This window comes from Molossus molossus, unplaced genomic scaffold, assembly GCF_014108415.1.
Source record: "Molossus molossus isolate mMolMol1 unplaced genomic scaffold, mMolMol1.p scaffold_m16_p_15, whole genome shotgun sequence".
In the NCBI taxonomy this organism is placed as follows: domain Eukaryota; kingdom Metazoa; phylum Chordata; class Mammalia; order Chiroptera; family Molossidae; genus Molossus; species Molossus molossus.
Genome location: NW_023425350.1, coordinates 64,466,832 through 64,493,267, shown reverse-complemented (window position 1 = coordinate 64,493,267; position 26,436 = coordinate 64,466,832). Strand labels below are relative to the sequence as shown.

The 26,436-nt window shown below is 51.3% G+C and overlaps 2 protein-coding genes and 1 pseudogene across 2 annotated transcripts in view; 1 reads left to right on the top strand and 2 right to left on the bottom strand.

The window, feature by feature from the left end:
- Positions 1 to 254: 254 nt before the first annotated feature.
- On the bottom strand, positions 255 to 2,073 carry LOC118631216 (annotated as a pseudogene).
- A 2,644-nt stretch (positions 2,074 to 4,717) lies between these two features.
- Positions 4,718 to 14,749, top strand: TRABD2A (TraB domain containing 2A). The gene is given in 8 exon segments (XM_036262430.1): positions 4,718 to 4,730; positions 6,438 to 6,684; positions 6,955 to 6,978; positions 6,980 to 7,059; positions 7,062 to 7,131; positions 7,133 to 7,200; positions 9,670 to 9,828; positions 14,637 to 14,749. Coding segments are annotated over 8 exon segments (774 nt in total).
- Positions 14,750 to 21,323: 6,574 nt separating this feature from the next.
- DNAH6 (dynein axonemal heavy chain 6) overlaps positions 21,324 to 26,436 on the bottom strand; it is a 237,689-nt gene continuing 232,576 nt past the window's right edge. Inside the window, exons 76-78 of the mRNA XM_036262769.1 lie at positions 26,173 to 26,324; positions 23,182 to 23,404; positions 21,324 to 21,427 (exon numbers count right to left, since the gene is read on the bottom strand). Of these exons, the coding sequence (XP_036118662.1) occupies positions 21,324 to 21,427; positions 23,182 to 23,404; positions 26,173 to 26,324 (479 nt within the window). The remainder of the gene's footprint in view (positions 21,428 to 23,181; positions 23,405 to 26,172; positions 26,325 to 26,436) is intronic.

The following is a 26,436-nucleotide window of genomic DNA, read 5'->3' as shown; positions in this document are numbered from 1 at the left end:
GTGGCTGCCACCCGCACGACCGACCAGGGCCGGGGACAAACTGCAACTGAGGTACGTGCCCTTAGCGGGAACCGAACCCGGGTCTCTCAGGACCGCAGGCCGCAGCTCTAACCGCTGAGCCAAACCGGCCAGGGCCAGAATTATTATTATTATTATTTTTTGGTAAATGATTCTTAGATTATACCCAATGAAGAATGTTTAATGAAGCTAGAAAAATAAGTTTTAAGGCACGGCTCTGAAGACACAGAACAGGACTATAACTCAAATTCAAATATGTATTCATAGGCCAGATATACTTGTCGGAATATAAATGCTGCCAATGCCAAAAGCAAGATGAGAATTAGTAGAGCAGATTTGCCATGATCGGTGTGGTTTTCTCTTGGCTGCTGGCCCTGGGCTACATCTGGTGAAGCAGACGACCTTCTTTGACTCTGCTGCTGGGCGCTGAGCTATGGAGGACTCATGGAGGTATTCTCAGCAACAGGGTGACAGGCTGTTGAAGGGATGCCCCTGAGGGGTTCTGGACTGCATATAGTGTACTGGCTGTAGCACCCCGGAATGTTCTACGTATATTGTCTTGTAAATCAGTGAAAATGGGTGGTTTAGGTCCAACTCAGCAATAGTCTTCCAGATGAATTGACTTCTGCCTTAAAACTTATTTGTCTAGCCCTAGCCGGTTTGGCTCAGCGGTTAGCGTTGGCCTGCAGTCCAGAGAGACCCGGGTTCATACCGTCTGGTTGGGTTGTGTGGGAGGCAGCCACTGGATGTGTCCCTTTCGTGTGGATGTTTACCTCTCTCTCTCTCTCTCCCTCTCTCTCCCTCCCACTCTATCTGAACAAAAAATGGGAGAATGTCCTCGGGTGAGGATAAGAAAAAAAAAAACCAAACAAACAAAAACTGATTTGTCTATGGATAAAAAAGCTGTGGTACATATACACAATGGAGTACTATGCAGCTGTAAGAAAGAAAGATCTCTTATCCTTTGAGATGACATGGAGGGTATTATCCTAAGCGAAACAAGCCAAGCAGAGAAAGACAAATATCACATGATCTCACTTATTTGTGGAATATAATAAACATAACAGTCTGAGGAATGGGGTAGTCCCAGAGATGTGGAAGTGAGGTACAGACTGACAATCCCCAGAAGAGGAGGTGAGGGGGAGAGATAAACCCTGACAGACTTATATGCATGTATGCATGAACAATGGAAGTGGACATCAAAGGTAGGGACAGGGCGGGGAGGGAGTGGGAGGGGGGAATCAGTGGGGAAAAAAGAGAAACATCTGTAACAAAAATAAATAAATTAATTTAAAAAATCATTTACAATCACACCCACCCACCCACACAAAATCAAGATATTGATACATCAGCGTTGTGTCCTCTTCAAATTTAAGCCCATCTCTTAATGTCTTACATTTTATATTTTGAAGGCAGATAAGTTTTACATCCCTTCTTGCAATAGAATTGAATCTCTAAAAAAAACAAAAACAAAAAAGAAAACTGATTTGTCTAGCCAGTTCCTTGGCTCCTTGGTCAGCCTTGCTTGAATCGCTTCCAGATTTTTTTTTTTGGTGGTACGTGCCCCTAGCGGAACACAACCGGGGACTCTGCCGCTCAACCTCTGAGCCAAACTGTCTAGGGCTCGCTTCCAGATTTTCAAGGCACTAGGACATCCTTCCCTCACAACAGAAATCTTGAGATTTCTTGGGCAAGTGCTCTTCTTTGCTCAGGTGTGTAATCTAGAGGACCTACGGCTCCCTCTCCTTTTATTGGCACAAACCCAGTGATGGCAAAGAATGCTGCTCTTATACTCCACCAAGGCTGCCAAGTTTCAGGATAATGTCAGATGCTCAGATTTTTTTGCCTACTTGAAACCGACCATTAGCCCTTAGAAGAATAATGCTTGGTGACTTCACGGGATACTCTGGTGGCAGTACTATTCGTCCATGATGAACTCCCCCATCAAATCAGAATCTGGGGGCGCTCTGTGAAGTGTCATTCCAAAAGGTCATCCTCTAAAGACTGTGCACGGCAACGATCTGTTGGATCTTTCAATCCTGCCGCTTCTTTCATTAAACGTTTAGGGCCGGGATCTTCAGGCTGGAGCAGGTTTCCATGGCTCCACGCCGCGGCCGCCCGGTCTCAGCGTGGCTCCGGCCGCTTGGCCCGGCCCCGGGTTCCGCAGCCCGCGCGCAGCCGGGGCGAGACTGGCCGGCGGCGGCGTGGAGCGGGTGCGGGCGGGGCCCGGGTTCGCGGGGGCGCCGCCTTCTCCGCGGCTCCCCGCCTCCCGTGGGCCGGGCAGGCGCCCGGGCTGGAAGTCAGTCCCCTGGATCGGCTGCGGGCCCAACCCCGGGTTCTGCGAAGCTGCCCTGACACCGCAGTCCCTTCGTGGCGGTCGTTCACTCTGCTGCTGCCATCGGCCCCACGGAGGCCTCTCAGGGTCTGCAAGAGGGGTGGTGCCCTCGCCAGACTGTCGCCCCTGCTCCCCAGAAGCTGTCCTTCCACCAATCCCATCCGGGGACCCCAGGCGCTCCCGGGTTTTAGCGACGAGCTGTGCGGCCAGAGGCGGCCCTGGCTGTACCCGCTGCGCGCGGTGTGGCCCGCAGTCCGGACGTCGGAAGGTGGCCCGCGCCTCGGGCTGCAGTTGCCGCCGGCTGCCTGTGCGCCGTGCCGCGTCCGCAAAGCCAAGGAGGCGGTTTTTACTGTGTTCCAGCGGCAGAGAGAGAGAGAGATGAGCTGGGGAGGCAGCTGGGCTTGGGGACAGCGTGTGGGACGTGACAAAGGGAAAACAGACAAGGCTGTGGCAGGCCCTGTATGGGGAGAGGCCCAGGGCCTCCCCAGGACGTGGTCTAACCGGCGGCTAACACGTGGGCGCAGGAGCCTAATGAAGACACGTGTTTCTGAGACACGGGGGTGGGGGTGGGGGGGGGTGGGGTGACTGGCTCCTTGCCTAGGGGTGTTCCAGCCTCGGGGGACAAGTCCTCTAAACTCCCAAATATCAGGCCCCTCGGTTCGGTGTCCGCCAGCTGAGTTGCCTGCTCAGATTCTATCTGAGCGTATTTCTTCCCTACAAATAAATCCTCGCCTGCTTTTGCTGCTCTGTGTTGTCTCTTGTTTGAATTCATTCCTACAAACAGGACAAGACCGGGGGCTCAGAGTACTGACTCGGGCCAGAGGTCCCTTGACCACCTCGGACAGATGGACTTGCTTTCCCGCCCCTGTGATCCTACCAGAAGCTCTGCCTTTTCCTTCAGGGCGTCAGCATTGTCCTGGGAGCTCTGGCTTCCGCCCCGTTCACTCACGGAGCTTTCGCTGTGCGTGGGACGAGGAGTCCCATCACCCGACCTTCCGCTGGTCATCCTGGCCGTTCCTACGCTCCTGCTGCCCTCTGGGGAGACTGGCTCCTGGCGACAGCACCCTCCGAGGGCAAGCTCGCAGCACCTCCCTCCATCCTGTTCACACTCTGTGTGGACATGTTGGCAGCGCCCCCTCCCTGCCTTGGTCCTGCTGGTTGTGCTCCTTCCTGGACGCTGGCTGGCTGCTCCTGTCCTGGCTGCATTTGTCTGTCCTGGGCCTGCAGACTTGGCTGCTGTCACACCCAGGGCACCCACTGTAGTCCTTGTGGCTACTCCTAGGTTTCATGACCGCAGAAGAGTATATACTTGGGTGGATACACTGGACCTTCCACGAACACGGTTTGGGGTGGGCATCCGATTCCCTCCCCCAGCATAATGAGAGGAGGACCCATAGTGAGACACCTTAGGGACCACGTGGAGGCTCCGGATGGACACCTGATCCTGCTCTTCTCCATCCGTAGAGCCCTAAGGCCTGTGAGGAGAAACAAGCGAGACAGAGAGGACAGACAGAGAGGACAGACAGCGAGGACAGACAGCGAGGACAGACAGAGAGGACAGACAGCGAGCCCAGAGAGCCTGTTTCCCTCACTGCCTGAGATGGAATAAATCAAGGACTCCCAGGTGGAAGAACATTTGACGTCATTACATCGAACCTCCTGTTCAATGTGGGAATCTCCTCTATACGGTCATTTCAATTTTGATTGAAGAGTCCCAGAGCCAGGGAGAGCACTGTTGTGGTTCCCCCATACTCTTACTTTTTACACACTTGTGCTAGTGTTTCTATAGGAGAGATTTCCCATTTTGGTGCCTGCTAACAAATTGTGAATTTGTGGAAACACGCATTGTATTGATATCTATAAAAATGAGTACAAGACAATCATGGAGAGATAGCGAGCTCAGAAAGAAGGATGGAATTTCTAATTGTTAAAAATGTCCCACAATAGACCAGAGTGCCTGGCTTGGGATAGCAGGTTTTCTTTTCTTTTCTTTTTTTTTTTTTATCCTCACCCGAGGACATTTTTCCATTTTTTTGTTCAGATAGAGTGGGAGGGAGAGAGAGGAAGAGAGAGAGAGAGAGAGAAACATCGACGTGAAAGGGACACATCGAGTGGCTGCCACCCACACGACCAACCAGGGCCGGGGACAAACTGCAACCGAGGTACATGCCCTTAGTGGGAACCGAACCCGGGTCTCTCTGGACCGCAGGCCGACGCTCCAACCGCTGAGCCAAACCGGCCAGGGCGGGATAGCAGGTTTTCAAAATGAAGGGCTCACTATCTTCTGGAGAAGCACTGGAAACCCCTCCAAGGTGGCAAGTCCCCCAGGGGTGGCTTATTAGGCCCTGAGCCCTTCCAACTACAATGCATCTCGCAGGTGAGCCTCAGGGAATGACAAAAGTATTGTAGGATACGTCCCAAAGAACATCTAAGCCTGTCTCCTCGTGTGTCTGCGGAGACTTCCACTGTATTCTGCTTGTCCTGTGCCATGGACACAGGCATGTCCACTGTACCCCCAGTTGGGATGGCCTGGGTTCTGCCAAGACCCTCCACTGGTGGCCTCAAGACATGGATGCGTTTTTCCCGATAGTAAGAAGTCTTCCTATGCAAGGGACACAATGACGATAGCAGAAATGGCCAGCGGCTATTTCAGACATAGCTGCTATTTACCATGGTTGAGGACAGAGATCTTTATAGGTTTCAAGGGAAGTAGCTTAGTTAGGTCTAAGGTCTTGGGGGTAAAAGTGTTCAGCACAGGCTTCCCCAAGATGTGCCGCTTTGGCATGTGAATTATTTTGAGCTGAAGGCAATCTAGACCCTGCAGACTCATGAGAAACTCTTACCTTTCCCTTAAAGAATTTAAATTGAGGCCTTGCCCATACTAAGAGTTCTTACTAGAAACAACTTTTTTTTTTTTTTTTTTTTATCCTCACCCGAGGATATTTTTCCATTTTTTGTACAGATAGAGTGGGAGGGAGAGAGAGGAAGGGAGAGAGAGAGAGAGAAACATCGACGTGAAAGGGACACATCGAGTGGCTGCCACTCGCACGACCAACCAGGGCCGGGGACAAACTGCAATCGAAGTACGTGCCCTTAGCGGGAACCGAACCCGGGTCTCTCCGGACCGCAGGCCGATGCTCTAACCGCTGAGCCAAACTGGCCAGGGCTAGAAACAACTTTTTTATGACTTATCTACAAAGCAGGGCAAACTTCTATTTACTGAACATCTGCTCTTATAATCCCGTGAATGACCTTCCATCCCTCTGAAACCTCAGGTACCTTACCTCTTTCTTAGCTCAAGATATCATATATATCTCATTTTCCCTTTCTGCCTACGACTCTCTCATGTCTGTGGAGTTTCCATACATACATATGTAATTAAATTTGGTCATTTTCTCTTGTGAATCTGTCTCGTGTCTATTTGATTATTAGACCAGCCAGAAGAACCTAGAAGGGTAAAGGACAGTTTTTTCCTTCCCATCAGAGGCCTCTTCCCCTGGAGGCCTGGCCACGTGTAGCACGCTCTGCACAGTCTGTGGCTGCTCAGACCGGCGACCTGGCCTTAGGTGGTGGAGGATGGGTGGTGGGTGCGGTGCCCAGGGTCCCCGTTTGCGTGTGGTTGTGCACATCAGTCACTTCTCTTTTGCTGATCAGGGTAATGTCAGAGCCTTGTAGAGGGTGGCTAGCCCCTCTTTGCACCTGGGGCCAGACTCCCCACCTTCCCCCTCTGACCAGCTCCCCAGTACCACAGAGAAAGCGTTGCCTTGTAAAATTCCTTGCATTTGGATTTTCCCACAAGATGTTCCAGCGAACCCTTCTCTTGTGATGTTTTCCTCAGATAAGTTTGGGAACCCAGCACCCTCTGTCCCCCTTGGGGTGAAACAAATCATATGTTAGTGTAGCAAAGACTCAGAAGTCGTGTGCAGATAAAACCTGTTTGATTTTGTTTAGCCCTCATATCCCCCTTTTTTCACAGTAACTTCCATCAACATCCCGTGGACCCAAGGAATCCATCATTAGCCAGCAAGTGCCACACTGATGGTTAGAAAAGACTTGTGTATATTGTGTGTATATTCCCGTCTAGTGCTTCACACAATTAAAATCCATTGGTATGTGTGTCTGTCTGTGTGCCCCAGCCCCTCCTTGCACCCCCCTCCTGATTCTTCAGCCATTCCTCACAAGCCAGCTCTCTGGTCTCCCACCTCTCCGTCACTCTCATGGGAGGGTTCTAGGTTGTCTCTGTCCCTTTTAAAGCACTTCCCCGGGTGTGATCCAATTGGGCTGACCTGGGCAGGACTGTCCTTTTCTTTGGACACTGACCAGGAAGCTGTGTTCCCTTTTTATTTTATTTTTTAGTTTCTTAAAAAAATTTTTTTAATTGACTCTAGAGAGAGAGAGGAAGGGAGAGGGAGAGAGAGATAGAAACATCAATGGGAGAGAACATCGATTGGCCGCCCTCTGCATGCCCCCTACCGGGGATTTGGCCTGCAACCTATGTATGTGCCATGACTGGGAATTGAACTGGTGACCTCTTGGTGCATGGGTAGATGCTCAACTACTGAGCCACACCAGCTGGACTGTGTTCCCTTTTTAAATAGCAGCGCACAGAGCTGAGGCTATTGTCAAACAGACAAAAGAAGTAAGAGGGCAGCTAATGATGGCGGTGTCAGTGAACTTAAAGGGGACTGTGTTTTCTCCACTCTCCACTGTGTTTGCTTTGAACCAGACCCTCCTGCATCAGAAGAGCCTGTGAGGGGGCAGTCACCAGATCCCCTGCACGACAGAGGATCTCATCAAACAGTATAACTGCAGGGACCTCAGCTCCGTCACCTTCAGCATGACAGGTAAGGGCCCTGTCCTCTGCCCAGCTCAGCATGCACTTAAAAACAAGAATAAAGGCGCTGTCTGCGGACACCTGGATGTCCTGTGTACACAGGATTAAGGTCATGGAGGGCTCTGAAAATGAAATTGGGCAGAGGTAGATGTTGAATGAGAAGCTGCAGCTGCCAGAAGCCTTCTTTGTGAAACGTAAGAACTGAGAGGGGCACGGATTAAAGTTAATTCCAGGATCCGAGCCAAAGGATGAAGCTTCAGTGATGCTGCAGCAGCAGGCAGTGTGAACCAGCTTTCGGGGAAGGCAGCCGAGTCTGAAAGCCTCCTGGCTGACTTGGGTGACACGTTTGAGAAACGATGGATCAGAATGTTTTCTGCAGCTTCCAGCGGCTCTAGGAGCATGTGAGCACGATGCAACGGAAGCGTCCGTGGTGTTTGCACACGGTGGCACCTCAGAGGCTGGGAGGGCTGCCAGCATTTCCAGACCTGGATCCCACCCTGCAGTGTTGCGGGGCACGGCCGAGCGCGCAGGGAGTTCACCCAGGACAGGTTTTACCTGTGGGCCATCACCGGGAAGGAAGCAGCTGGCGGGGGCGCAGAGGATGGCAGCCTCCCTACAGGAGGGAGGTGTCTGGATATTTGCTATGTTTCTATCAACAAGCTTCCCATGGGACAAGCCATGGCTCCTGCCTCCTGTCCCCACTAAGGTTGCGTGGAAGTGGCAAGTGCCAGGTAAGCTTCTGAGATCCGGTAGTGTGTGGCCCCCACCTACCAGGACCAGTGTCCTCATACAGAAGGACACCGGGGAAGACAGAAAGGGGCTGGTGGGCGTGGGTGATGCTCTCCAGGTCTGGGGACCCCATCATGAGGAAAAGTGAGGGGATCTGAGCGGAGAAGAAGGAAGGGCAGCGCTGGGGACAGGGACAACAGAGGCCGACTCCAGCATCACCCACACGTGCCAAGAGACCCATGAGCTTCCCCGAGAGTCCAGAGTAGGGGAAGTGAACGAAGGCAAAGCACGCAAGAGAACTGTACCCAAGAAGGAACAGCAGAGTTCATGGCGGCCATGCTTCTCGTGCACGTTCTTGGTGAGTGGGGGAAGTGGGGAGAAAGGTCAAGATCAGTGGGGAGATGAACGTTTGAAGCAGCAGAGAAAAATGAACATGGGTGGGGGATTTGGAGGTTTTATCGGCAAACGGAAAGGCTGCTGGAGCAGCTGGGGACAGCTGTCTTGCACATTTCTTTCCTGTGGCGCCTCCATTCCTGCCCTGCTCAGGGCCCCGCAGGTGGTGTGAGGTTTGGGGAATGCGCCTGCCGTGGGGAGCGAGGGCCAGGCTGCCCAGGGCTGAGTGGTGCCGGCCGCAGGTCATGTGTGGCGCCTAGAAGGTGGGGCAGGAGGGCAGTGGGATGTCTCCATTCTGGGTGCCTGTGCGGGCGCCCGGAACAAAGGGAGCGCTCTGCTGAAGAGAAGAGATTTAGGGAGCCGGACAGCAGGATCTTACATAAGTGACATAGTTAAAAAGAAGAGAAAGGAGATGAGGCTTTTGATTTGAAAATGAAAGGATATCATACGGAGGGAATAGCTGCAGGAGGTTGTTTATCCATCAAATGGAAACTGATGGCTGTGTTATAGGGTGTGAGGACTTGTGGGGGGTCTTGGAGGCTACTGGTAACAGCAGAAGCAGGCAGGGTAGATGTCCTGTTCTGTGTTTGACTAAGGTAATGGTTAACCCTGTTGGATCCCTGGGCAGAGGAGAGCATGCGCCCAGGAGAAGGGGTGGGGAGGCTGAGGCTTGGAAGCCAGACAGCCAATGGGTCGAGGAGAGACTGCAATGTGTCAGCCCACCGACAGCCGCTGTGTTACAAGAACCACCCTGATTGTCATGACTTTGGTTTGATAACACCCTGTTAGCCAAATACGGAAACCGGCTGTGTATATCAGAATCAGGCGAAATGTTTGCCGGAGGGCAAAGAACACTGGAGAAAGCAAGAGGGAGAAATAGGAATTGGAGAAATAATAAAAATGTTGAGGTATGGAATTTATACAACAGTTGACTGTCTATAGAAATTCCATGCCTTTGGTAGTAGAATTGTAATGATGGATTCTAAAATATTAACTATGTAAAGTAATTTTTATTTAAAAAAACATGTATGCATTAAAGAAATTAAACTATGGATGTGCTATGCAAAGCTATGGCTTCTTATATAAACACACGGCATCACGCAACATCATTGAAATGGACCAGAAACGCTGTTTTCCACAGCCGAAGGGTGCTCTCAGTGCACTGCATTTACCGTTTGTCACTCGGGTTCCAGAAATGCTCCTGCAGTTTGAAAGTAGCAGGGGGGAGACTCCAAGAGTGGTGGTCACTCGCTCTTCCTCTTCGGCAGCACCTTGACCTCTAGGCTCGGTGATTTGATGCTCAAATTAAGCAACTTTGTTCACCGCTCTTTTGCCCTTAGTTTCTTTTCTCTTTATTTTGGTGGCATCTCCGACTTTATTAATGCCACCCTGCCACCCGAGGAAGGCATCACGGCGCAGGAGCAACAGCTACTCCACCTGGAGCTTGTCTGCAGGCGGAATGAGGGTGAAGGCCCTTTTGGAGGACTTCCCCGCAAAGGCTTCTTAGCCTTCGGAGCCGGTGAGTTGCAGGTCACCTCTGATTAGACCCTGCCTCTGATGCTTCCCCATGAAGAGGATGCTGAGGATGGCCCTGGGAGGAGTGAGATGAGGGACGCCTCGGGCTTGGCACAGTTGCAAAGTGGCCGCGCTGGTGCCTGAGTTTCCAGCGTGGCTGAAAGGCTGCTGGACGGGCTGGTGCCTGTCCCCTCACCTCTGTCTCTCTCCACAGGGGGCTCCTGATACTCTGAACTCAGCACTGAATCCCAGCTTCTTCCGGGCACCTCTCACTTTTTTTTTTTATCCTTACCCGAGGACATTTTTACATTTATCTTTAGATAAAGTGGGAGGGAGAGGGGGAGGAAGAGAGAGAGAGAAGCATGGATGTGAGAGAGACACATCGACTGGTTGCCACCCACACGACCCCAGCCGGGCCGGGGACAAACTACAACCGAGGTACGTGCCCTTAGCGGGAACCAAACCCGGACTCTCTGGTCCGTGGGCTGACGCTCCAACCGCTGAGCCAAACTGGCCAGGGCCACCTTTCAGTTTTTATTTCCACTACAATTTGTCTGTCTTTTGTCCCCTACCTGACTCAGCCTCCTAAGCGTAAGGCCTGGGGCTGATACATCAGCTGTTGCTATTAACTATGCTAGCTCTGTACCTGCAGACAGACTGGGAAAAGCATTGCCTTTTGTGAGCTTTATCAAGTAATTCTCTCCTCTTCTCAAGGAGGCTCTGGAATCAAGGACAGAAATGCCAGCGACTGGTGTGTGCAAAGGAGCTTTTGCTGACTCAGGCTTTCTCCTTACGTTTTCAACAGCGTCATAAACCTGGATAAGTCACCTCCCTAGGGTTTGTCTTCCCAGTAAAATTGGGAGGGGGGTGGTTGAGGAGAAACACTTTCAGAAAGGCAGACTGAGTGGTCCAGCATAACCTCCCCATCTTAAGATCTTTAGCTTAATGACACCTGCAAAATCCTTTTGTTGGGCGGGGGGTGGGGGCGTGGATATAAAATAACATTCATGGGTTCCAGGGACTAGGATGCAGATATATTTTGGGGGATCATCAATCAGGCTACCACGGCATTTGAAAATCAATCAATGTAATACCCCATATTAATAGACTAAAGGACAAGAACCACATGATCATCTCTGTAGATGCAGAAAAAGCGTTTGATAACACGCAACGCTCTTTCATGATGAAAACACGCATCAGAGCGGGAACAGAGAGGAACTTCATCCACTTGCTAAAGACTCGCTGTGAAATAACCACATTAACATCTTAGTGATGAAAGACAGAATGTTTCTCCCTAAGATAAGGAACGAGACAAGGATGGCTGCTCCCACACTGCCCCTCAACATCGTGCTGAAGGCTCTAGCCAGGGAAGTTAGACAAGGAAAAGAAACAAGAGGCATTCAAACTGGAAAGGAGAGAGGAAAATACCTCTTAGATGGCATGATCTTGTGTATAGACAATCCTAAGTAATCCACCAAAAAACAAACAAACAAAACTATTAGAACAAATAACTGAGTTCAGGTTACAATAATGCAGGCTACAAGATCAATATACAAAAATCAGTTGTATTTCTATACCCTAGCAATGAATGATCTGAAGATGCAATTAAGAAACCGGTTCTATTTACAACAGCATAAAAAATATGACTACATTCAACAAATGAAGTGCAATTTGTACAATGAAAACTAAAAGCGTCATTGAACAGGGTTAAAGAAGACCCGAGTAGAGAGAAATACAGCTCATGTTCATGGATTGGAAGGCTGAACAAATATTGTCAAGGTGACAGTATTCCCCAAGTCGACCTGTAGGTTCAACAGAATCCCTATGAAAATCTCAGCTGATGAAATGTTTTAAAATGAGAGAGTGGTGATGGTCGCACAACTCTGAATATTCCAAAAATCACTTAAGTTGCACACTTTAAAAGGGTGAGTTTTATGTTATGTGAATCATACTCAAATGAAGCTGTTGTAGGAAAAATGAGGGGCTGGGCTCCAAAGTCTTGTTCATTGAAAAGTTCTACGGAAACAAATGGCAGTTTCTGCCTCAGCGGCCCCTGTGAGTCTGTAGCGGGTCTCCTCTGTGAGTCTCATAGTCCATGTTTGGGTCACGCACTGTGCTGGGGTGCTCTGGGCCCGTCCGGCCTGTCTCAACAAATGGCTTTCTACAGAGCTGTTAGCCAGGACCTTGTCCTGTAGGCACCACAGGCAGGCGTCGGGCCACAGATGCCCCCGTGGCTCCTCCCCTGATGGGTGATGGTGGCCTTCCATTGGGACAGAGCCGGGGCTTTGTCTCAGCAGCAGTGCTGACGGAACACGCCCAACACTGGAGCACGGGAGAGCAGGGCACGCAGGGCCCCTGTCACCGTCCACTCCTGCCAGGCCCAACCGCCCTCTAAGAGCCTCCCTAATGCCCAGCGTTGGAATAACTGGGCCCTGGGCCCAGGGGAAAGTGGGCACTCTGAGATGACAGTGGCCTGCCCTGTGGTGCTGCTGTGCCCGAGGCGTTCTGGGCCAGAACGAGGCTGCCAGCTAGTTGGCTGGCGACCGGGGGTGGTTAGATCTGAGCAGTTGGGGGTCCTCTGAAGGGATTATGTCAGGCGATGGCACAGGTGACTTGCCACACCTGGGCTCTCCTGATTCGCAGGGCACAACTCTCACACTGCAGTCCCTGGGCACCTCGGGTGTGGAGGGGTCTGGATAGCTTCGAGGGCCACGCCTTCCTCCCGGGACTGCTCCCTCCACGGCGAGTCCCACCAGGGAACCACAGACATTCAGGTCGCTCCCAGACTTAGCCTTGGCCGCGTGGCATCTTGAAATTCGTGTGCTGAGCCAGCGGGTTCAGTTGGAAAGCGAGGACAGCCCCAAACGGAAAGCTCTGGAGATAAAATGTAAAAGACATGGAGCCTACCTTTGGAGTAGGAGGGGTGCTGAAGTCGAAGAGAATAGTTTGACTTGTTAGCCTGGCTAATAGGGGCTGTTTGTTCGCTTGACAAGTGCTTTTTCCGTTCCTACTTGGTTGAGTGTGTGGACTTCGGAGCCAGACCCTCTGGGTTCAAGTTGCAATTTTCTTAATATATCCGTGCCTCTTCCTCATCTATAAGGTGGAGTGATATTATGTTACCTCAAAGGGTTATGATGGGTAAAGCACCAAAAACAGTGTCCACATCTCGGAGTTCTCAGTAAATGCTGGAAGGTCAAAACCAAGGTGTCAGCAGGTGTGGTTTCTCCTGGGCCTCTCTCCTTGGCTGGTCGATGGCCACCTTCTTACCGCCCTCCCGTCGCCTCTCCTCCCTGTGCCCACAGTCTTTGGGTCTCTGTGTCCAAACCTCCTCTTCTTCTACGGACACCCTGACAGCCTCATTTTAACTTAGTCACCCCAGTAAAGGCTCTTCTACAAATACAGGCACATCTGAGGAACTGGGTGTTAGGGTTTCAACATATGAATTTTGGGGGACACAGTTCAGCCCCTAACACACCCTCCATTCCTCTCACCCACCCCTCCTAATCTTGGTCCCCAGCGCCCCCTCCTGGCAGAGATCGCAGCTGTCCCTGTGCTGGGGGCACCGAGAAGGGGGCCAGCTGTCGTGGCTGCCCGATGGCTGCCCTTTCCGGGTGCCCTCTTTCTCTTTGGGAGATCTGCCTTTACCCATGTCATCTCCAGCCCTGTCCTCTCCCTCCAGAGGGGTCTCCCTGGTAGTCAGGTTTCCAGTCCAGGAGCCACCATTCTCTGTTTCCTTCCCGGCTTGGACACACCCTGGCTTGTCTTACCCCACCTCTCCCCATCGCCCGCACTTGGCATCACACAGCCCTTTCGAGTTCACAGAAACCCTCACCTTCACCAGGCCTCTGGCTTCCTCCCCTGCAGCCTGTCCGGGACTCGCCCCTGTTCTCTAACCTCCCGGCCAGCGCCCTCTGGACCGTTCTTCACCTTTTTGGGACCTTACTGAGTGTCCCTTACTCAGAAGCCTTCAGTGGTTTCTCACTGTTCTCTCCCCAAGTCCAGTTCCCTCGTGCTGATGCCTTTTCCCAGCAGCACACCTGTCCTGGCTGCTGCCTGCCCACCTTTGTTGGTGCTCTCCCGTCTGAGCGCCCTGTCCCCGCGCTGATGGGGAAAACGCTGCCCCTCCTTCGCTCAGCTCTGCTGGCCGCTCAGGTGGCCGTGAGTCTCTCCCTCCTGTCCTGCAGCTCTGGAGGGACAGCCTGGCCCTTAGTAGCTCTCTGCTTGTTTGGGGGGGCCTGTGGGTTTTTCCTCTTCTGTTGGACTGTGTACCCTGGAAAGCACAGTGGGTTGAGCCCCCTGATACATTCTCAGCCCCCAGCCCCAGGCTGATCGACTGGGCTGGGGCTTGACATGTTATCCTGGGGTGCTAGAGAGGGCCCCGCTGTGTGTGTGTGTGTTTTGCTGGTTGTCCTAGGCTCCTAATTCTGCCTCTAAGCCCTGACACCTGTCCCTGGAGGAAGAGCGGTCAGGGATCAATATTTGAAAAATGTCTCCATGAGATTCTGATGCACGGTGAGGCCGAGAACAGGTTGCTGTCCTCAAACTGCGCTGCTCACACTTTGCAGGGGAGGAAAGGACATCGTTGACCGGTTTTCAGGTGGCCAGGTTCACACGGACTCTCAGTTAATCCTCGAAACCAGCCCGAGAGGTGGGTGCTGCTTCTCCTTTACTGATGAGGAAACCGTGACAGGTGACACCGCTAATCAGAGCCAGGACACGGTCTGGACCTCTCTGCCTGCACAGCCCTCCCCTTTCTTCTCCCGCGTTGACTTTCCAGCCCCTTGTCTTTGTTCTTGTGGTTTCCTCTGCCAGGGATTCATTTGCTGCCCCTGCCTGGCCTCAGCCTCCTGCACGATCCCAAGGGACTTGGTGTGGCTTCTGCAGTGGCTGTCCTGATGCCTGGCACGCAGGATGTGCTCCGTTAGTGGTGAGCCTGCCCACGGTGCTCCAAGGTGAGGCCATGCGGGCGCCTGGCGTCTCCACAGGAGCTCTTGTTCAGGAGGAGCAGGGCAGGGGGCCTAGAGCAGGGGAGATGCCCCTAGTGACGGGTGTCGAGGAGGACAGGGCAGTGGCTGTGGACACACCTGCTTCCTTCTTCCCCTCCTCAGCAGCCATGTGACGATCCTTGAGGGTGATTTTGATCACTTGGAACCTGAATCTGGGGCAGGTGGGTGTGGGTGGGGACAGGAGGGCTGCTAAATGGTGAGCTAGTTTACTGTAGGTCCTCTAGCGCCCGGGTATTGGGGCAGGTGAGCCTTAGGAAGCCAGAGGTGGGGGCAATTGGCACCACTACCCTCCGCCTGTTAGCAATGCCCTGGCTGTGAGTCTGTCCTTCCCTGGGCATACAAGTGGAAGGATGGGGTCCTGCTGGGTGGAGGGTTTAGGCAGTATCTCCCCCTTCCCAGGATAATGGATACTGTATTCGTGCTTGTTTTTTTTTTTTTTTTTTTGCTGCTGTAATAAATTGCTATAAACTCTGTGACTTCCAACAGCACAGATTTATTATCTTACATTTATGTAGATCAGAAGGCTGACACAGGTCTCGTGGGTCTGAAATCAAGGTGTTGGCAGGGCAGCCTTCCCTCCTGAAAGCTCTAGGGGAGAATCTGTTTACTTGCTTTTTGCAGTTCACATTTCTTGGCTTGTGGCCCCTTCCTCCATCTTCAAAGCCAGCAACATTGTATCTCTATTTTTCCGAAGCTACATCTCTCAGGTGCCATAGAAAAGTTCTCTGGTTTTAAGGGCCCATGTGATTAGATTGGGTCCGCCCACAATCTGGGATAATCTCTCACCTCAAGGTCTTTCATCTTATCTGCAAAAATCCCTTTCCCCAAGTAAGGCAACGTATTCACAAGTTGCAAGAATTAGGATGTGGACGTCTTTGGGGGGCATTATTCTGCCTACCACAGACACCAATGAGGATCTGGCAGATGTCCATTTGGGTACATAGTGGGGCGCTCCGAGGTTCTGGTCAGCTCTGCTGGGGTACATACACCACCAGAGAGAGGGATTGGGGGAAAGGAGTATGCACACGAAGTGTCTATTGTGTACTCAGCCCCGTATGAAGCATAGTGTCTGGGCTGCTTTCATCCTTACAGCAACCAGGGGAGATCTGTCCCCTTGACAGAAGCAGCAGAGACTCAGCTAATTATCTACCCCAAGGCTCCAAGCCTGGCTCTTTCCTGGGAACCACTTGCCCTCTTTCCTGGATGTCGCTTGTCCTCTTGTGGGTGTGTGCCCAGGACAGAGGCCATGTCAGTCTTGGGAGATGTCTAAGGAGTGAGTAGTCTGTGGGACAAGCAGTCTGTCGGCACAGCGGTAGTCCCTGTACTGTGGCCACAACGGCCACGGGCCAAGCCTTCAGGGGTGACTAGAGGTTTAGCTAAACTTTGGGAATTCGGATGGATGAAAACATGGGGACCTGGACCCCGACCCTGGGATGGAATGCTTAGGCCAGCCGGAGCTCTGGGATGGACTGGGGTGTGTTCAACAGCTGGGGTGATCTGTCCTGGCAGAGAAGCAGCTGCCCTACCACCCCAGGGCTCCTGCAGCCTGTGCCCGAGCCATGTGTGCATTGTCTCTGGGACCTCTCCCTGGAGACTGAAGGGACAATCTGCTACACACTTCATATCTTCCATAGTGAGAACGGATTTGCTTTATAACCTGGGAAAAAAATCTCAGTGATGAATGTTATTTGAAAATGGCATGGAATCCTGTTGGGGCCTAGGGCAAGTCGATTATGTGCCTGGTCCTCAGTGTCCTCAGCTGTAAAGTGGGTGTTATGATTCCCCAGGACATCAGATATGTGAAGGCTGCACAGCAGAATGAGTCTAGCTCATTTTTTTAAATCCTCACCCAAGGACATTTTTGCATTCATCTTCAGACAGAGCGGGAGGGAGAGAGGGAGGAAGAGAGAGAGAGAGAGACATCTACGTGAGAGAGACACATCGACTGGTTGCCACCCACACGACTCCAACCGGGGCCGGGGACAAACTGCAACCAGGTACATGCCTTTAGCAGAACCGAACCCGGGACTCTCTGGTCCACTGGCCAGTGCTCTAACCGCTGAGACAAACCGGCCAGGGCTCAAGCTCATTTTTATTCCATGGCTCATAATAGGGGCCTTTTATCTTCCTTTGCCATTTGAGGATTTCCCTTCTTTTACCTTTTTTGCCCAACCTGGTGTTTTTCATCTCACACCGCCTCCCTTCCTCACACGGGGCCATGGAAACTGAGCTCTGCGGTTCTTCGGGTCGTGGTTCAGAACTGGGCCTGCTCCTGGCGGGGGGGGGTGACCCATCACCCCGTTTCCTGTCACCCCTGCTCCAGAGAGGAGGAAAAGCCCCTCACTGCAGCACCTCCTCTGCCCTCCCTGCTCCTGAAGTAGCCACCCTGGGAGCCTGGGTACCGGAAGCTGGGTCTGCGGTGCCTTCACTGTCGCCGCCCTACGGGTCCCTGCCGGGAGTGCCCACCTGCCAGGTGGGGGCGCAGTTGTCCTGGCAGAAGTGGGGCTGTGACAGCATCTCCAGCAGTTCAGCGACCTGTGGTCCGACTGGAGGAGAGGTGAGGTGGGTGGGCAGGGCTGGGCAGGGCTGGGCAGGCAGGGCCCGTCCAGCCAGGAGCCCATCACGCGCGTCCCGGGCCTGAGCAGCCGGCGATGCCCTCACACAGCCTAAGGGGTGGAGGTCCAGTGCCTGGTAGGGGTGAACTCGTGAGCAGTGGTCTTCTGTCCACTGGGACAGACGTGAATCCAGATGGAAGGTAGTTGCTTAGAGCCAGGGTAAGGGCAGGGCAACATGTTTATCTTTGTTAACAAATGGTGCGGTGGCAGGGGCACAGATGAAGCTGCTCCAAGTTAACAGGTGAAAGTAGAATGAATCTGGAACAGAGGTTGTAAAGAACTTGATTTGCCAGCCCCTTCTCCATCACAGATCGAGAATTTCAGTTTTACGGAGCTGGAAGCAAGTCTGCAGGAACGGGCTTGTTCAGTGCCCTCGTTTTACAGGGAGCGAGGTGACTACAGGATGTATACTCTCTCTGAGATGCCTGGGGGTGGGTCAGAGGGGGGTCGAGAAGGCAGCGACTGAGCCTGGTCTGCAGGGCATAAGGCGGATGGAAGAACTGCAGCTGAGAGGCTTGGGATCCAGGATCTAATCAGTTCAACCCAGACTTATCCATCTCCTCCTTTCTTCCTGCTGTTGTGGCTTTGGAGTGAACCAGACAGACCTTGGCCCTCTGCCTTCACGGAGCTCAGTCTGGGGAGGAAGCTGGAGCTGAGTGGATTGAAGTTGGAGCTGAGTGGATTGTCTGCAAGCCAAGCGCAGGTTGCTGGGGGAATGTGCATGTGTGTGTTGGAGGTTCCTGCTTAACTTGGGCGGGGAGGGGCCAGGAGGGGCCTCCTGGAGACAGGCCGGTGCTGAATGGAAGCCTGACAAAGTGGAGCCCGATGAGCAGAGCTGCTGAGTCTCCCCAAGGTCCGGGGATCCAGCGCCTGCACAGGTGCACAGTAATAAAGGCTGAATGAATGAATACTAACTGAACGAGGAGGAAAGAGTTCCAAGTAAAGGGAACACTGAAGGCCTGGTGTGAAGGGAGTGAGTACTTCTGGTTGGTTCCTGGGGGCCACGGGGGGTGCAGTGAGATGGGTCCAGAAAAGTAAACAGGTGCAGTGACTGTGAGCCTCATGCCTGAGGGGAGGAGGGAGCCCCTGGACGGTCTGAAGCGGGCATCCAGCGCGCTGTGGGATTTAGGTTTTTAAACGACAGAAGCTGGCAGAGAAATGGGACCTGGAGAACAGGGACAGGTCCTCTGGGTGTTCGTGTTGCCCACGGCGCTGCCTCCTCAGCCGTCCTTCAGTGATGGAGGGATACATCGATGTGTTCAGGACTCGTCCCATCTGGTCCGGGGGGCAGGTGCTCCCTGCACTGTGACCAGTGCTTCTGCTGTGAGTGTCACTGGCCTCCTAGGGATGGGGCGGCTTTGCCAGGTGCGGTGCAAGAAAGTGGTTTTCCCATGCTCCTCCCTCCCGTCTCACTGTTTATTTATTTTATATGTCTGTGTCTTTCCCAATAAAATCTTACGGGAAATCTCTACATGAAATGAGTAGGAGTAGAACCGCCCCAGTTTAGTCTGAAATGGGAACTTTTAGCCTTGCCCAGCCGATGGAGGCCCCCTCCCCCACCCTCACCTGCTCCCATTGTGTTTTCCAACCAGGGTCTCCCACCTGCGACAAGGTTTTCTTGTGGTCCTCCTGGGCCTCTTAGTAGCTCACAATCCGGAGGGTCTTCCCAGGACTTGCGTGGGCCAACATGAAGCAGGTGCCTCTGTTCCTAACCCAGTGCAGGGTCAGCTTGACCGCGTGGGCATGCGGCTCTGTGCTTTCCTTCCTCGCCAGAGACCTCTGGTGGCTTCATTGTCAGTCGTCTCCTGGGCCCGGAAGACCTTTGAGGGTCTCATGGAAACAGTGGTGTGACGGCTGGGCTGGTGTGGCTCAGTGGATTGAATGTCCTCCCATGGACCGAGAGGTCCTGGTTCGATTCCTGGTCAGGGCACATGTGGGCTTGATCCCTGGGGTGTGTGTGTGTGTGTGTGCAGGAGGCAGCTGATCGATGTTTCTCTCCCTTCTTCTCTAAAAAATCAATAAAAACATATTTTTAAAAAAGGTGGTGTGATGGCCCCAAGGATCCATGTCTACCACTTTTACAGTAATGCAGGGGCAGGAGGGCTGACCTTTTCCAGATGCCCTTGCTGCTCTACTAAGATGCTTGTAATGAGATATACGTGTGCGAGGCTGGAAGCAGAGGGGCAGAAGCCCTTTCTCTTCAGTGGTGCTGGCAGTTATGTGCAGGCTCCAGCAGACAGGCTTGTGCAGGGGCGCGCTGTCCCCCTAATGGCGAGTCACCTGCTTCAGGATCCGCGTGGAGCTGAGAGTTGTAAGGCTTCCTGCGGTTCCTGACCTTGGCTTGCAGCTGCTGTGGTGCGTAAGGTCATCCCTCTGACTTCGGCAGCTGCAGACAGCCCCAATGCTTAGTAAGCACCTGTTCCTGCTTGAAACCCTGGGAGTAGCTTCTGATTTCTGCACTGAACGCCGAGTAATAGAAGTGACTTGAGTCTGTTCTTCACTTTGACAGGTAAGGGACCGGGGTGGAAGGTGGAGGTAAGATGGGAGGGTTGGATTACTAGGGCTGACGAGTTCTTCCGACTTTCTATCAGGGGGTGATTGGCTTTCTCCAGAGGCCCACACGCTAGCTGGACAGTCCCACTTTCTTGGCTTACATTATGGCCAAGGAAGCAGACCCCTGCTGGCAGGTTTGATGCTGAGTGGTTTGTCACACTCCATGTCAGCACCGGCCCAAGTAACCCCGCCTCTGAGGTGGCAGGGGCTCAGGGGCCCTGGGGCGGCACTTGCCAGTGTTCACGCGGGTCCATCCTAAAGTGGAAGGGGAGAAGCCCCGCACTGGGCAGGGCCGAGCGGCGCTCTGGTGAAAGCACAGGTTCTTCTGAGGGTTGTGATACAGCCACGTGGGCCAGGATCTTATCCTCCTGCTCACTGGAACCACTTGTCGCGGTCACCGCATCAGCCTCCTGTGAGGAAGGCTCTGAGCCTTCGTCTCTCGGGGAGTGTGCTCTTCACCTTCACCTGGGCCACGTGACTGGGTGTACACCAGGCCTTTCGTGTTTGTGTGACGAGGAAGGAAGCCTGTGTGGGTGAGGAAGTGCTGAGTTCTGGCTTCCCCCGGTCACTGGGGGGAAGCTTTCCTGGACCCTGTGTGTGTGTGTGTGTGTGTGACCTCATGTGTGTGTGTGATCTCATGTGTGTGTGTGACCTCATGTGTGTGTGTGTGTGACCTCATGTGTGTGTGACCTCATGTGTGTGTGTGACCTCATGTGTGTGTGTGTGACCTCGTGTGTGTGTGGGACCTCATGTGTGTGTGTGTGACATCATGTATGTGTGGGACCTCGTGTGTGTGTGAGACCTCGTGTGTGTGTGTGATCTCGTGTGTGTGTGATCTCATGTGTGTGTGTGACCTCATGTGTGCGTGTGTGACCTTGTGTGTGTGTGTGACCTCATGTGTGTGTGGGACCTCGTGTGTGTGGGACCTCATGTGTGTGTGTGTGACCTCATGTGTGTGTGTGTGTGACCTGGTGTGTGTGTGTGACCTCATGTGTGTGTGTGTGACCTCGTGTGTGTGACCTGGTGTGTGTGTGTGACCTGGTGTGTGTGTGTGACCTCGTGTGTGTGTGTGTGACCTCATGTATGTGTGGGGGGCGCGGAGCAGGTTTAAGAGGTGGTTGCTGAACCTGCTGCTTTCACATCAGAGCATGAATCACCAACAGAAAGAAAAACCTCAACACTTTATTTTAGGTTAAAAGAGAAATAAAAGCCACACTTACTACCCTTAAATCCATCAGAAGAAACACAGTTTTGCTCCCTTGTAAAGTACGAGACTCCCCTTCCACGCTCTCTGCCTGCGGCTCGCTCAGCCCCAGTGGCCGCCTTCACTCGCTCAGCTGGCAGAGCAGAGCGGACCCCTTGGCGATCCAGTAGTCCACGGGCCGCTTGGAGGGCAGGAGGACGGTCACCACAAAGTTGGTGGAGTGACCTAGTTAAGGACACGGGCAAAGAAAGGGTCAGTACTTAAAGAATAACCCTGAATACAAAGAGTATGGTACTGGGAGTCAAGGCATCTGGGTTTGATGTCCACACCCAAACGTGTACATACTATTAATTTTTAAAATAACCTTTTAATACTTTTTAGATTTGTAATAGGTATGAGAGATCAGGTATGTGATAGGACTGTCTATTTTAGTTCTATATGTTACCCTTAGAGAAAATTTTATTAGAAAAATAAATATCACCAGTATCTATATTCTTCATTCAAAAGAGAAACTTTTTTTTTAGTTTTCTGCCGTGCCCCACCTCCCATCTTTCTATCATCTGGAAACTTAGTTCCAAATTATTATTAAAATCATTTTTATGATCAAACTTTTAAAGATTTAACTATGTGTGTGTGTGTGTTAAATAGCGATTCAGTGGTGATTAATTTAGAGCCTTTGTATGTCCAAACAGTCTTTATCACACTTTCCCTTTTGAATGATAATTTGGTTGCATTTCCAATTTTGGCTCAAAGTTGTTTTGCCTTGGGCCTTTGAAGATGTTTCTCTGTTATCTTTTTATATGCATTGTGGATAATGAGAGATGTCTGGTGTCAGTGTGATTCTCTGGACTTTGAATTGCAGCATGTTGATACATTTTATCTATTTGCTCAGAGGATTTTCCTTATTGTTCATAGTCTTAAGTATCACTTTGATATATCTAGGTTTCTTTTAAAAATTTGATTATTTGTTTATGTTTTTAAACATTATCCCTAACAGGACTTTGTGGGATCTCTTAATCTGAGGACTCAAGGGTTTCTTCTTTTCTGGGAAATTATTGGCCATTATTTAAAAAAGATATTATCACTCTTCCATTTTCTCTACTTTTTCCTAGATTGCCAACTAGATAAATGTTGGAAATTTTGGCTTTTCCTACAGTGTCCCTTTAAAAAAAAACTGCATCGTGAAGTATTTTGAGAGATCCCCTCAGCTCATTCTCCTGCTCACCCTTAGCTGTCTACATTCAGTTCTTCATCTTGTCTGTCCATGTGCCTTCTTTCTGTCCGGTTCCTTTTTTCAGGGCTATCTGTCAGTTTCAGATCTACTCAGCAGATTTCCCTTTTTGCAGTATGGTACTCCATTTAATAATTTATTTTTAAATCTCTTTGATGAATCTCAATGGATTTTTTTTTTTTTTTATCCTCATCCGAGGACATTTTTCCATTTTTTGTACAGACAGAGTGGGAGGGAGAGAGAGGAAGAGAGAGAGAGGGAAACATCGATGTGAAAGGGACACATCGAGTGGCTGCCACCCGCACGACCAACCAGGGCCGGGGACAAACTGCAACCGAGGTACATGCCCTTAGCGGGAACCGAACCCGGGTCTCTCCGGACCGCAGGCGGACGCTTTAACCGCTGAGCCAAACCGGCCAGGGCAATCTCAATGGATTTGGTGAGAGATTTTAGTGTCTACTCAGTACACCATTTTAAAATTAGAGGTCGCTGCTTAATAAACTCCATTTTCTGGTGATTAGACTAATAGAAGCATGCATTAATTTAAAAATATCAATCCATAGTCCATGTTAAAATAAACAGAATTTATAAACATTTATAAATTTGCATGTTCTAAGTGGCTTCATTTTAAGCCTAGCTAATTGGTCCAAGGGAGATCTTGGCCAATTAACTAGGCCTAAAGCTTAGTGTTTGGGCTTTGATGGTGGTTCGCATTTGGTCGTTAGTACCAGTGTTTGAACATCCTCACCTGTGGTTGACAGTGTTCCTGCTCGGGCCCCCGTTTTATACAGTGGGGCCTGGTACAGTGTTGGGCTCGGCTCATAGTTTTGTTGAGGTTCGAAATGCACCACCGGCAGCTCTGGATTCATCTGTCCGGGCAGTGCATCTTCTAGCACCATCTTGTCATTGTCCCATCGAGAAGCATCCATGAACATCCCGTGAACCAGCACACCGTCCTCAGGGGAGGGCAACTGAACGCACCCAGGAGTTCCAGGGGAGAAGAGGAGAATGCCATCAGCAGCTGTGGGCCAGCGCCTCTGCCCCACACCCTCCTCAGTTCATTCTAAGAACCACTCTATCGCTGGCTGTCGTTCCATTCTACAGAGGACAATACTGAGGCCCCGAAAGGTAGAATAACTTGCTTGTAGTTTGACACCGAATCTCATACTCTGTCAACATGTCTACTAGGGGATACCCCTGGGAAACCCATTCACGGGGCTTCAGAATACCTGATATCATTATGTTAAGACTTTCCCCTTCTCATGGGAAGCAGAGGGGACAGGAGGGCTGAGATTATCATCAGTTATTTTTTAGCAAGGTCTTTTCAAGGATATGGGAGCCGATCTGAGGAGAGTGGATACTGATAGAACTACCTAGAAACAATTCCTACTGACACCGTGATATCTTTAGGCAGTTTCAGTTAGTAAATGCCGCTCACCCCCACTCCACTGATTGGTTAGTGACTACGTTATTGGCAAGAGCAATCTGGAGCAAATCTTTGATTTCATGGCACATATAAAAATTATAAGGCCCACTGGGGTGGACAGGTGCTTAGAGGAAGAAGTTCCCTCCACCCATTGCTATCTCAGCACATCTAAACTGTGCAGCTCAGCCCTGGCCGATTTGGCTCAGCAGTTAGAGCGTCAGCCTGCGGTCCAGAGACACCCGGGTTCAGTTCCCGCTAAGGGCACGTACCTTGGTTGCAATTTGTCCCCGGCCCTGGTTGGATCATGCGGGTGGCAACCACTCAATGTGTCCCTTTCACGTTGATGTTTCTCTCTCTCTCTCCCTTCCATTCTATCTGAACAAAATATCGAAAAATGTCCTCGGGTGAGAATAAAAACAAACAAACAAACTGGGCAGCTCAGACTGACAGTGGTGGTTCACATCCCTGGCTGTGTACAGGAATCACCAGGGGAGCTTTAAACAAAAAAGATGCCTGATGTGTTGGGGTGATTCTGATCTAACTGGGGTATGGCCTGGGCACCAGGATTTTTAAAAAGTTCTACAGGTGAGTTTAACCTGCAGTCAAGGTTGAGAATCACTAATATTCTAGAGCAGTGGTTCTCAAACATTACTGGGCTAAGAACCCCATGTAGGACTTGCTAAAATACACAGATTTCTTGGTCCCAGGTTTCTGATTTGGTAGGTCTGGAATGAGTCCTTGGAATTTGCATTTCTGATCAGTTTCTTGGTGATGCTGCTGCTGCTGCTGGGCTGGGACCCACTTTGAGAGTCTCTGCTCTGGGGGGGGGGGGCAAAGAATTTAAACTGAGTCCTTCATGCATTCCTATTAGTTCTTTAATTACTTATATAATGTAGGAAGCTAGCGTATCATTTCTGCAAGGAGACAGCTGAATGAATGATGCAGATAATTCATCGTATAATAATATTTACTGTGCGTGCACTGTGTGCGGGTCACGCCATGTGTGCAGTTTCGTTTACACTGCACTACAGCTCTGAAGGCGATGGCATCGGCCCCATTTTACAGATGAGAACATTGAGGTGCAGGCACGGTAGTAATTCTCTAGCACACACAGCTCCGGAGGGGGAGAGTCAGAATTAAACGTAGGCCTGCCTGATTCTGCAACTCTTGCTTTTAACCTCTTGCTGAGTTTTCTCTGCAAGGAGGAAGTTACTGTAGGTATCTGTGATGTTATGATGTATAAGAAACATATAGCCCTGGCTGGTTTGGCTCAACGGTTGGAGCGTCGGCCTATGGACCAGAGAGTCCCGGGTTTGGTTCCCGTAGGGGCATGTACCAAAAAAAAAAAAAGAGAAACATATATATTTGGTCATTCAGATAAGCAAAATATTTTTCTCATATATATTCAGTCTTCCCCTGTGGTTCTGTACAGCTCCCCAAATCCTTGGAATTTCTTAAAGGTTGACAGTGATAGTGGTGTCCTTTGTTATGTTAATAAGGTAGTTTTTGGACTGCACCTAAGGACGGGGGCTGGTTGCCAGTGGAGTCCATGAAGTGATTAGAGAGTTGGAACTTTTTCAGTGTGTCCACCTCCCCCCACCTCTGGGGAGGGGAGAAGAGCTGGAGACCGAGTTCCGTCTCCTGTAGCCAATGACTGAATCAGTCATGACCATGAAGCCTCCATAAACCTCCAAAGGACTGGGTTGGGAGAGCTTCGGGTTAGTGGACAGGTGGCGATGGGAGAGTGGCACACCTGGGGAGCACGGATGCTCTGCCCTGCCCCCACACTGAAGCACAGGCATCTCCTCCAGCTCGGTCTTCTGTTATATCCTTTTATAACAAACCGGTACTAAGTAAAAAAGTTTCTCTGAGTTCTTTGAGCCACTCTCGCAAAGTAATTGAACCCCAGGATGGGGTTGCGGAAACCTCTGATGTACAGCCAGTGGGTCAGAAGCACAGGTGACCATGTGGGCTTGAAACTGGCATTTGAAATGGGGGACAGTCTAGTAGGACTGCACCCTTAGCCTGTGGGATGTGATGCTCTCTGAGTAGACTGGGCAGAGTTGAATTCTAGGACGCCCTGCTGGTGTTTGAGGATGGCTGTTGGTGTAGGCACCTCCACCCCGCCCCTGCATGCTGGGTTCAGATTCAGTCATTGCTAATTGGGGAGCTTGTCTTGGGGGGGGGTGAGCCTCATCTTGCCCCTCTACGCCCACACATGGGAGACAGGAGGGGCAGGGAAGGTTGGCTGGGGTATTGAATGACAGTGGGACAGAGGCTGTTTCGCTGTAACAATAGTCATGGAGACAGTACCTCCAGGTCCATGGGCAGTTCTTCTCCGAACTTCACTGTCTTGGCAGCTTCTATAACCATGGCCTGATTCCGATAGTTAGGAATTACAGTGTACTTGAAACTCAGCTCGTCTATAGGCAAATTGTATTTCCGAGCATGATTTTGAAGAGTTCCTGTAAATGTAAAAAAATCAGAAAAATGGGTCTTCCGAACAAGACCACTACTGCCCAGACACAGCCTCCACTTGCCCCAACCTTGCTGCTGTGGTATTACAGATCCTCTCCA